Raw genomic sequence first — 12,881 nt, 5'->3', positions numbered from 1 at the left:
TAAATTAGGGTAATATTGCCTTTGATGAGGGAGTGAATTGCAAATTATCATAACTTTCCAAGATTTATGATATAGATGCTTAATTTTCCAGCTTGGTTTTTCCAGGCTTGGAGGTGTAGAGGGGCCATTTGTTAAACAGTTATGTAGCGCAGACTTATTAACAAATATTCCACACAAAACCTGAATGCAGTGCATTACGTATGCAAGATGCAAGTTTGTAGATCTGAGTGAACAAATGGCCTGTATGAATGTCATATTTTGTCCACGGTGTAAAATAATAAATTAGTTCCTAAAAGCAGTGAAAGATATACACAGAAATAAATCAATATATAACTGCATTTGCAGCCAATTTAACTTACGGTAATAGATTTTTCCAAATGAATTCGCTGCCATTTCAACAATAAAACAAAAGTTAACCTTAAATGATATCAATCGTAAAATAAATGTTTCAAAGGAAGCAAAATAATAATTAAAAAAGACATGCAAAGTCAATATTTTTCTTTAAAAATAACATAAAAATCATGAATTGTGGAAAATTACAATAAGAAGGTGTTTTAATAAAGTTAGTACAGTCTATTTGTTTTGTTTTTTTTTACTTAAAAGATACTGTAAATGTTTTAAATGGTTTCCCCAACAAGACATACATGAAGCCCTGCATGCCACAAACCCAAACCAAGATCTGGCTACAAATTTTCTGATTGGCTGGCCTAAGTGGGTCGATCAAATTCTCATTGGCTGTTTGCAAAGCATTTTATTTCTCCGACACCTTCTTCAGCAATATCCGTCATGAAGTAGCAACATTTTATGCGAGGTATGCCAAATAAAAGTTACTTACAGCTTTAATGTATCCAGTAAAACTGTAAAGGCTTGCGGTTATGGTTTCTAATTGATTAATTAATTAAAAAGGCATTTGTTTAAAGAGAGCCATCCATCTATCCATTTATCAATCAACATGCGGACATGTCCTGTGCTGTCTATTTATCTTGCCAAATATCCTATAAATGTCAAATTAATTTTTCCACAGTGAATATTAATCACTCTAGGGGCTTATTTCGATTCATTAGCCCAATAATTGCCCTTGTTTATTAGATCAAAGTGAGCAAAAAACAAAGTACATTGTCCTTTTTAATATACGTTTACCTCATCACCATATCTAGAATAAAGAGCATAACTAAATGACTGGAACGCGGGAAGACGGTAGTTAGACAAAAGGCATAAAATGCGATATAAAAACAACAAAACCAGGCGCTATACTGGAGTAACAGAAGCATCTAGCTGTCAGCAGGTTAACTACAGGCCTGCTCTACACATACCAGATGATTTCTGACGGTTCTTAGCATGAAGAACTTGCCTCTTTTCTTCTCCTCACATCGGACGCAGTTAAAACTTGAGAGTGATGGAGTGCCGAGAGCCGCAAAGTACAAGAGAAGGGCAGCGTCGCGAAATGCTTAGTTTAGCATGATGAATGTGGTTAAACTGACGACGTTTTAATCTATGTCACGTGACCCCTTCATTTCATACCAGCGTCCACCCGAGGCTTTAAGAGTCTTTAACATCACGGAGACAGGAAGAAGCAATGGGCGCACAAACGGCATTGCTGGAAACAAAAGAAAGAAGGGTAAACATCTTTCATACCGGTCCTTGATTTTGTGTTCAGTTTATCGTAAATTGTAAAAAAAAAAAAAAAAAAAAGACGAAAAAAAACTGATAATGGACACAAACGTTAAAGTTTACTATTTATACTTAAACTTCTGAATTGTTGAAATCTTGATTCTGATTGGTTGGCACTTTTTGCAATGCGTCAATTAATTAATTTCTTGATTCTGATTGGTCAATCGAGCCAATCAACAGTCTGATAACCATAGACATCATATATACCTATATATGTCTATGCTGATAACCATCAAAAACAATCTTTTTTTTATTTTTTACAATTTTCTATGCTAGTGTAAAGTCTCAAGCATTAGTTTGCTGCTTTTTCTTCCATATAACAAGGGTTGAATTTTAGTATTTTCTATGGCAAGTTATTTATTTACTTGGCAAGGAGCCATGTAATAAGTAAAGCACTAATCACCTTGTCAGGTATATTTTGCTATAACAAATGGCCGACTGTACATTATCGCTTACATAACTGCAGCTAAAAAGACATTCTGGTTTTACCAAGAAGTTTCTGCAACACTTTATTGCTGATGTAAGGAAGAGTGTTTTCAAGTCGAGTTATTCAAACTTGTAACTCTATAGCACCCTCTATGGAGTAGAAAGCGTCATAAGTCAAGGAAAAAAAGACTCGATAGTCACAACGCTTTTCTTTTTAATATGGAAAACAACAGATTACACAATACAGCAAGTATTAGTTGTTTTATAAAACTAAGGAAAAAAAATAACTAGACGAAACTGCTTCAAAACACATTTTAAACATTAGCATCTATACACAAGTGAATGTACACATATAAAACACATATATACACTCTTTCAATATATTATTATATAAAGAATTTGATTTTGTTTTCTCCTTAATAAGCAGAGCAGCTTGAAGAAGTCTTGTCCTACCATGACTGTAGCTTAATGTGTGGTTGTATGGACCCAGACCCAAAAACATATGGATAGGTAGCATTTCATGTAGCTGTTGGATCCCGTGTAGATAACATAATGTTCTTATAGTAGAAAGTCTGAAGTGCACCTAAACTTGTGTGAATCAGGAAGATACGAGGACATCCTATGTGTGTCTTTTATAATAGTTTCATCCAGTAACGTCACGTCTGTAGAAGAGTTTCCATTCTTTGATCGGTGGTAGCCTAGAAAGATATGCAGATAAGCTGCCTTCGTCTTTTCCAGATTTCGAGCGATTGTCGATTTCACATTCGGAGAGCCTGGAGTGTTCTGCCATTATCCGTTTGAAGAGTAAAACTCTGCATGTTTAACTGGAATGAGTCTCTCGCTCGTAGACAGTTCGAAGTTAGTTTGATTGTTTTTCCAGGAGTGTGTCAGTGTCATGGCTGGTGGGTATCCATCCTCAAGCTGGCGTCTAGACCAGTTCCTTCAGTTCAACAGCAGCATGAGAACCAGAGCTGTGAAAACAGAAGGTGTAACTATTGTTCCTCTACCATACAAGTGTGGAGTCCTGGGTGAGCTCTGTTTCAGAGTGCTTGGCGGAAGTGCCTTCAGGTCCTCTAGGGCACCATACGCAGCCATGGAGAACTCGGGATCTCCTGTCGTGAGAAGATCGAACACGCACGACTGGAAATAAACGTCCTCCACCTGCAGCATCTCGCGACACTTTGTGGTCGCACGTTCTAACATGTCCACGTGTGCCGAGAGGCCTGGCTGCGGCTCGCCGCCGCCGTCCTCCCCGTACAAGCCGCCAATAAGCCGCGGCGGGCGCATGCTCTGCTGCCGGTTGAGCACGTGGGCTTTGATGACCTCATTGCGCGGACAGCCGTGCAGACACAGCTGCAGGCCGCCGTTCTCCTCCGCTAAGTCCTCGGGCATGCGGATGGCGAAAGTCAGGTAGCGGCCGACCTGCCGCACGATGATGGACGTGCCGAGATAGCGAGCGTGGATCTTCACTTGCCGTATACCCAGACCTCCACTACCCTCCGCGATCCACAGGCTCTCTGCTTTCCCGCCGCTGCGCGTGCCGTCCTGGAACGCCGACGGCAGGTCCTCGGTGGTGGCCTGGTACACCTTCTGCTCGGTGCAGTCATGGAAGGACTTGAAGATGACGGTTATCTACAGGGAAGATCAAACGGGAAACGGTGAGTAATAGCTCACACTGAAAATCAATACATGAAATTGCTTTCAATTGACTAGAGGATTGTTTCAACATTGTGTTTTTGTGCAGCCTGATTTTTGCTTTGAAAACTATGTTGAAACATGTCCTAACCACCAGGGGCTGGTTGTACCAGCTTTCCGCAAGTTAAAACTTAGCCTAGTTTTGATGGAAATGGGCACGGAGTAACAACTTGCGCACTACTAAATATTTTTTGGTGCACCATTACACTTAGCTGAAGTGGAACTCTATGTAAAAAGTAAATATTTACGGAAGCAGACTGAGTGAACTGCATCAATATGTTCTTCTTTAACCCGACAACCAGAAAAAGGTTGCCAGGTTTTTCTTTGTTTTTTGTTTTTAATGCCCATTGCTGCTGGAAAACTAGCCCAAAACCTGGCCCAATCGAGTTTTGAAGGGTTTCCTTCGTTAAAAAAAAATTGCATTTCAGGGGGGTAAAATACTTTTTTTTTTTTTTTTTTTGCAAAGCTCCCGGATAAAATTAACATCTCAGAGGCTAAATATTGCTTTATTGTTATCGATTCAACCCGCGGACCTGAAAAACAACGGAGGCAACAGTGTTAAAGTAGCCCAATTCCACAGGAAATCCGAAGACTTGGCAACACTGCCCCCCGGTCTGTGTTGCGCATGTCAGATCATATGAGAGAATAAATAAATGGCATTTCTCATGTTTTTTTTTCTTTCTTTCAGTATTTATTTTTCCTTATTCATTTCAATAAAAGTTTATGAATGTTATTTACATATAAAAATAGCTTATTTAGACTAATTATTAATATATGGTTTTTAACAGAAACTTGTTTATATTTTTACCGTACGTGAGGCAAAAGAAGTTAGAATAAAAGATCAAATAAAACTCATAGCATTTAAACAAGTTCTGCTTGCATATTTGACGAATTCTATTGGATGATTTAGGTTAAACATCAAATGATGCGACTATGAATTACTTTACAGAGAGTTTACAAACTACATGCTACGTCCTGCCTTACGAACAACTGGCGCAACTAAATAATGTATAGATTTAGTTTACAGACTAGTAACATACATACATATATATATATATATATATATATATATATATATATATATATATATATATATTTATATTAATTAATAATAAAAAAGTTTTTTTTATTAAACTTAAAAAGTTTAAGTAATTTTAAAATTACTTAATGGAAATAAATAAAACAGTAATATTTTGTTACCACTATTTTAAGGTGTCTTTGCTACAGTGTAATTATATATTTAAGTACTGAGTAATATTAAATAACTACATGCACTTACTATATGGTTAGCATTAGGGTTTGGCAAAGGGTTACTTGTATGTAATTATGCATAATTTATTGTTACTATAAGAGTAAATATATATACCGTATGTTACCTGTGTAACAAAGACATTGTTTTAAACACAAACTAATGATAAATGACAAAAGCACATGGCAAAATTGCTAAAATATTTTCAAATGAAAATGAACACTGTAAATATAAAAACAGCAAATTCAAAGTATATAAAAACTATAATAGTATATAGATCATATTAAAATAACAGCTTTAGAGAAGAAAAGAAATGAATAAGAGATCATGATGTAACCACATGATGGCAGTAGAGGACCAGAAAAAATAAATAATGGACAACTTGGGATCTGCCAGTATCTAAACCAAACTCAATGACTTATCGATGGAACACCCAACTACAGATTTTTTATGAAACTGATCAAGTCACGGAGCTGTAAGCCATCAACTGTCAGTAAAATGAGGTCATGTTCTACATGATTAGTCCAAGAATGTCCAGTACATGTAAAGCCAAAGACATAGCACTGATGCAACGACATATCATGAGCTCTTCTTAAGCCAAAGGATGAATTAATGAGAAGTCCTTAAAGATCTTTAAACATTTTTTTCTCATAAACGCTTCTCATGTTAAAGTCAGCGGTCCCCTGAAAGTTTATTCAAATGACAAGTTTTATGTTCTCTGGTATTATATTACTTTCCTTCCCTCTTTCGAAAAAAATAAAATAAAATTCACAGACATAGTCATTCCCATGTTACAGTCATACTTCATGTCTGTTCACCTTCCAGAAACTAACCGACCGTAACCAGAGTCTGAATAATTTATTTTCCATTCCATTCCTTTCTGTGTCTCCCCCACTCTTTGTGGAACAGCTGGGGGATTCTATTATAGTCTTCTGGTCCTGCATTGTTGCCACGGCTCAACAGTCTAAACCCACGTCCCTTAATAGAAGAGAGAGCGAGAGAGAGAGAGAGAGGGAGAGAGAGAGAGAGAGAAAGTCCCCCTAATGACATCATTGTTTGGGCTGACTGTCTGTCTCTCTCAAGCTTTTGGTTTGAATGGTTACTTTGGACCGTGCGAGAACATAAGACATGGCCCATTTTCCCCCCAAATCCTCATAAGATTCAATTACATTTATTTTGTCATCTATTTTGATCTTATATTATGATAAATTAATATACTTCGCCAAACAGGTTTGTATAGTATCAAAGAAAAATGTAATTAAAAATATCCTTGTGTCGCCTTTCCTATTTGGCTCTCTTTCTTATGATAGGAGTACTTTTTTTGAGAATTTTTCAACATTTTGTTCATACAAATGAAAGTTAATGGGGTCCAAAACCAACTTTCTTTCTTCTGTAAAGCATAGGAAAAAAGACTTGGTTTTAGACCCCAATGACTGACTGTATGGACAAAAAGCCGAAAGATTCGTCGAAATATCTGAATTTGTTTGAATGTTGGTGAGTAAACGATTGCTTTTTCACATTTCCAACATTTGCACTGACGACAAGGCTTCAAAACGACATTTTTCCCAATTCCATAAAACCACCAGTATCGTGGTTCCTCTGCTTTACTAAAGGGACCAGTACAATTTGGAACATGTCACACCTCCGGGAAGTTCACAAAAAGCCATTTGCACGACTAACCTTGTTGGTTGCTGTAGCACTAGAGCCTTCGACCACCGGCACGTTTGTGACTTGAACCGAAAGGTATCTGTTGTGGATGAGCGGCCAGGCTCCTTCAACCCTGCATGTCTGGAACTCATCCCGAAAAGTCCGCAGGTGAGGATCGCCAAATAATCCACAATGTCCGTACTTCTTCTGCTGAGCCGCCGGGCCAGAGGCGAGCACCCTGCTTTCATAGTTGCAGACGTCCACCACTGGTGGCTTGGAAGTGCTGGGTGCTTTGGCCGACGACGTTGGGCCATCGCTGGAGCAGTTGTGCTGTGCAAAGAGCTCTTTAATACGGAATACAGCGGAGTGGTACACCAAGTCCCCTCGACAGCCATGAGCTGTGCGACGCGTACACAACGAGTAGGCCCTCAGAGCGATGCAGTAGTCCACATCTGGAAGCACCTCCTCCTGCAAGCCTCCGGAGGGCGAGAACGAAGCCACGTACTCCGCATTACAGCGCTGAATTCGACATTTCTGGCAGCACACTGGTGAGAATCGAGAAGAACTAGGCATTAATGAGATGCATTTACAACTGGGAGAGAATCACTATTTGATGGTTGGTTGGTGATGGAGATGTTCATGATTAAAGCTCTTAGCCTTGGATGGTTTCTGGCTATCAGTCTATAGACTGTTTAACCACGACACAACTGCTGTTTGACACATTCACTTGCTGCACTCGAGTCAGCAAGGCATCTGAAAAGATAACTACAAGCTGCTGATTGCTATTCCAAACCAAGAAAACATTCCCAGTCTGGATATCCTCTTAGTGTTTTACGGTTATGGTCTAACAAAAGTGTGAAAATAGTTACTGCTTCATTTGCTATGATGACTTTCGACTGCAACAATAACAAATGGGATGGAATTTGGCTAGCATTTGTAAAACTATGAAAAACTCCCACTGCTATGATGTAGTAATTGTATTCTACAGGGTCTCCACAAATAATAGCCAATGAATTTCCATGACCTTAGAACAGTGTATGGGTAATTACTAAAAATATTGCACATTAGCAAGGAAGCAGCAGTGTTCATGTTAATAGTATGGGATTCATATGTAGCATACTTTAAAAATAACATATTCTATTTTACATAAACTGTTCCAGAGTAATCGGTATGCATAATTTACAACTCTGTGGAAATGAACGCAATATCTCTGTGATGATGCAGAGTTTTTGACTAGGCCTAGAAGACAGAGCAGTGGTGTAAGGTGACCATAAAAACATGGTTAAATAATGGTCTGTCAGTATGCGTTTTACTGATATGTTATGAAAACATTAATAGTTCTGATAAGCTGGAGTATTTGAATTTGCTTTTTTTTTCACACTGCATGCATATTTAGTGAATTTGTGGGATATCATGCAGAATTATAAACAATTCCTAAACTGAGTTTAAAATGAATTTATATTCAAAGTTGTCTAGTAGTGTAATATTATTTAACTTATATATATATATATATATATATATATATATATATATATATATATATATATATATATATATATATATATATGGCTGTTAAATAGTAATTACTACATTGAAACAGTTACTATTCATATTGTTATAGCTAAGGATTTAGTTAACATCAAAGAAAACGTTATCATTCTGTAGGAGGGAAAACACAACAACAACAACAAAAAAACATTTTTCAATCGTACTCAGAGCATGCAGCAAAGTAACGTTTTTAGTTAATTTTATAACTGGAACGTTACCTAACCGATTTTAACATCTAGTTCACATTCGCTAACATCCAAAACTTTGTCTAGCTACACACACAACAACAACAACAACAACAAACATCATGCGCGTGCTTTTCATAGAGGCGTAACGTTAGACGGCCAAAACACGCAATTTACGCAAAGTTTAAATAACCCATATTTGATCGCTGCTGTTACAAATGACTGTTTATTACTCTATAAGGCATACTTTCTTCTTCAACACAGTCACGGTCTTTCGAAGTAAATAACTTCAGACGGCGACACGGCGAGAAGCTAGCCAGGTTAGCGAAAGTTTTGCCATAAACTAATAAAATACCAGACTAAATTAAACAATACGCTTAAAGAGCTGTAAACAGTGAGGATTCACTTCAAAAAACATTTCAGAAGGGAAATACGTTATAACATTTGGTTATAGCTGCAAACTTTTAATGAAGTATGGTGGGTTTAAATCTTTTCATAAAAACGGTGCTGATTTGCTAGCGAGTTAGCAGCACAACTCTGGCCTACAGAGGAACTAAATTGGTATCAGTAAAAGTGAAAAGTACATTAATATAAGCTATTGTGCAATTGCATTAAGTAGCCCGTTTAAAGTTTAAAAAATTCGGTTTAGATATTTTGATTGAACAACTTATCTTCAAACGATAGTGTAAAGTTTTTTTTTATTTATTTATTTATTTTTTTTTACCATTAGTTCTCGCTCTGGGATGCATGCACATTAGAGCGATTAATACGAGCAAAACTGTTTACCTGGTCGGAGAAACAGGCACATAGAAACCACTAAAAGACAAATCCAGTCCCAAAGCTGCCGCTTAGCCAGGTTGAGAGTGCCGCTTCTCCCCATGCCAATCCATTCAGTTTGATTGCAGTTCTCCAACTGCTGCTCATCGGCGTGGAGGCTGCGAGAAATCACAACTTTTTCATTCTCTTCCCAGCCACTGACATTCAAAGGAAAAGTGCTGAAAAGCATCGCATGGGAGGAGCTTCTGTTCGCCAGCCCTTTCTGTGAGAGCTGACCAGTGCTCAGTCACGTCTTTATAAAAGTTATGCAGTGCAAAAGTATGCACATAAAGAATGAACGATTCTGTCTACAGAAAATAACGTTTTTAGGTTGCATGAATGTCGTTTTGTTCAGCTATTGTTAATTGTTGGCATGTTTGCTTTAACGTTTTTTTGCATAAACTACTTTTTAATTGTTATATATATATATATATATATATATATATATATATATATATATATATATATATATATATATATATATATATATATATATATATATATATATATATATAAGATAAATTAGCCTAAGTGATAAATTAAATGTGCCGAAACAAACAAACTGTCATCCATCAGTTGCCAAGCTTTGGGCAGCTGAAGTTCGTCAAAGCTTATTCTAATCTATGTAATAAGCAGAGCAAAGCTAAAGAAATGAAAATAGCTCAGCCTAGCCTGGAGGGTTCAATATTATGATGGGCTTCAGCATGCTAATCCTACATCCTCCAGTCTAATATCATGGTTTGCTGAGCTACTTTGAGCTGGTTTATGGTTTGATCATGTTTGCAGTTGATGCTTTGAGATGCAAGGTCACATTGTGAACAATATATTGCTTACCGTTTGAAAGGATTTTGTGGATCCATTGAGACTGTAGCCTTGGAGCAAACACAAAAAGTACACATTAATGGTCACATTGTGTCCTTGTGTCATCACACATTGGTTGATCACTTGAAGTTTGATTTAAAATTACACTTAATTATCCCTCACAACAATATGTGTAGCTATTAATATAGTCAATGGTAATAGTAATTACCTAAATATTACTAATGGAGAGCTGGCTGCCCCCATAAAGTCATTCTTATTTCAAGTCAATAGTGGTATTGATACTACAGAGGCATCATTCAGAATCTGGCCACTGAAGCAAATACCTCATTGACTCAGGTGGATGGATCAGTGAGCCCCTTACAAGCAGCTCATGCCAGTAGACGACTTGACAAGGCTGATGGGCAGAGAAAGGATTCTTTCTTTCCCCCACGTTTGTGAGGATATTACATTGCATGACCCAGCGAATATACATATTCCTCTGGTCGAAACAAGAAGGGAGCGAGCCAGTTACAGAGATGAATCAGGTAAAAAAAAACAAAAAAATGAAGAGAAAGACAGAAAGAAAAGTGAGAAAGAGAAGAGAAAGGAACGGAAATGAAGGGATAAGCCAGTACATTTCTTCTGACACTGACTCACTTGTTCTTATACAATAGTGGAATGAGGTCAGTCTGGTAAAATTAGCCATCCGCTTCATGGCAGGACTGAATGCCAGGCCAGTGAGAGGGGACGGAGAGTCTCCATTTGAGAAACCAGAGAAATAAAGAGACTACATTTTTTGACAGAGAGTGAGACGAAGTATTGGGAAGAGAAGAAGGTCATTTGCTAAAAGTCCAGAACTCCTACTCCTACAGAACTCCTTAACACCACGCAAGTTAAGAAAAAGAAGTGAAATGGAATGATATGAACCATTACACCAAGTAAGAGACCAAAAAACTTGACCTGAATAGTGGAAATAATGACTGTTTTCGAGCAGGTTTCCTGACGACTCCCCTCATCTGTCATTGGTTGAACAAACAGCTTGGCGACACCTCAAAGCCCAGGCCATTTGTTGAGCTGCTGTTGCTGTTGTCAGGCTGGTCGGGATCTTCAAACAATGTTTTTATAACACCACAGAATGTTTACACTCTTCGGGGCAATGAACTGACAAACTAAAAAGTTAGAACGTTTTTATCACGCTTCAGCTTTCAGAAAACAATTGGCTGAAGATTTACGCTATAAATTCAGAGGTGGACACAAGAGTGAGAGACAGAGACGCAGAGAAGTGACTGAAGGAGAGTAGGAGAGGGAAGAAAAAGAGGAAGAGGAATTGGGTTTCCACTGACTGTATGTCTGGGCAGCTCCATATGGTCTTGATTAAGGTGCTCACTCTGTGGGAGCGGCTCCACACCGCGCTGCTTGTTTTTCTTATTAGGCCCATCACATTTCGGTATGGAGGGCACTGAAATATTGGGCCACTGACAGGTCTTGCCCAGTGGTGTCCAACCAGTGCTGTTATCAGTAACAATTTTTTTTTCACTAATTTAAATAAATATAAAATATATATATTAGATGAAAAATCTTAAACTTAACAAAAATTTTAAATGTTGCCTTGGCAGCTAACGAAAATAAAAAAAGTTGAACTAAAAAAAAGAAAACATTAAAAAAGAAAAAATTATTATAAATTATATAAATTATAAAATTAATATAAAAATATTAATAGTATAAAAATATCACTGCTTTTGCTTCTTTACAGTCTGAACTCCAGGCATCAAGTACTTTAATAACAATATATAATACATAATATTTAGTGCTGTTAAATGATTATTAATGATCAATCGCATCCAAAATAAATTGTATACATATATATTGTTTACATAATATATGTGTGTACTGTGTATATTTATTTCGTTTAAATAAATACACACACATACATGTATTGATTAAGAATTTTTTAAATAAATTAAATATATATATATATATATATATATATATATATATATATATATATATACTAAGTAAATACTTGTAAATATTTTCAAAATATATACTGTACATGTGTGTATTTATATATACGTAATAAATATACACAGCACACACATATTATGTAAACAAAATTTCTTAAATTCAATAATTCGACTGAACTAATAAAATATTGTATAAAAAATATAATACAATTGATTGAACATTGTTTTATCTTGTTGTTATATATTATATTAAAATCTATTAAATGGTTTGGTTGGACTTGAAGCCTTCTAAACCCCTCCTTAAAATATTAATAATACAATCTATTGCATTTTATATTTATAATGTTTTTTTTTGTTTTTTTTTTGACCAGAACAGGTCAGTGAACCACCGGTTGAGAAGCCCCGGTCTAGCCATCCCCAGAAGTTGAGTAAAGAGTAGAAATGAAGGCCTAAAATGTGTTTACCCACACTACAGAGCTAAAGTCAAACTTTTCTTAGTAGCGCATCTGAGACAGAGATGAGGGTTTTGCTTCACTGGTGACAGAGACTCAGAGCAATTACCATAGATAACAGGGACAGAAGTGTGTGCCTGTAAGAGGCTGCCACTGATACCATCTCTGCTCAAGGATCCCACTTAACTGCCTTGATTGATGCCCAACTGAACTCTAGGGGGTACAGAAAGAGAAGGTCTTTGTAGGTCCTAAGAGGATTGCTTTCTCCCTGGAAGCTGTTAGGTATTAATATGTAATAATTGCACTTGAAGTGCATTTAACTGCATTGGGAAAAGTTGTTGCATTTGGAAAGTGCCCCTGTGATTTGTCATTATTGGCTTAATAGATTTGACAGACTGAAAATAGCAGGCATTTACATCTCATTTTA

The 12,881-nt window shown here is 36.8% G+C and overlaps 1 protein-coding gene and 1 long non-coding RNA gene across 3 annotated transcripts in view; both read right to left on the bottom strand.

Annotated features, from left to right (window-relative positions):
• Positions 1 to 12,881, bottom strand: part of LOC127987872 (uncharacterized) — an 80,261-nt gene that overhangs the window by 54,700 nt on the left and 12,680 nt on the right. The gene's annotated exons all lie outside the window — the stretch shown is intronic.
• On the bottom strand, positions 2,292 to 10,112 carry LOC127987841 (repulsive guidance molecule A). 2 transcript variants are annotated; one of them, XM_052590200.1, is made up of 4 exons: positions 10,072 to 10,112; positions 9,208 to 9,356; positions 6,722 to 7,233; positions 2,292 to 3,729 (listed from the first exon to the last, which is right to left on the bottom strand). In XM_052590200.1, exons 1-4 carry the CDS (start codon positions 10,095 to 10,097, stop codon positions 3,040 to 3,042), a joined length of 1,377 nt encoding a protein of 458 aa, XP_052446160.1. In that variant the 5' UTR covers positions 10,098 to 10,112; the 3' UTR covers positions 2,292 to 3,039. The 2 variants fall into 2 exon arrangements, with proteins under 2 accessions (XP_052446160.1, XP_052446159.1); XM_052590199.1 differs by lacking the exon at positions 10,072 to 10,112 and having other exon boundaries at positions 9,208 to 9,442.

This window comes from Carassius gibelio, chromosome B22 (assembly GCF_023724105.1).
Source record: "Carassius gibelio isolate Cgi1373 ecotype wild population from Czech Republic chromosome B22, carGib1.2-hapl.c, whole genome shotgun sequence".
Classification (NCBI taxonomy): domain Eukaryota; kingdom Metazoa; phylum Chordata; class Actinopteri; order Cypriniformes; family Cyprinidae; genus Carassius; species Carassius gibelio.
Note: the sequence above shows the minus strand (reverse complement) of the source record. Positions and strands in the feature narration are given on the sequence as shown.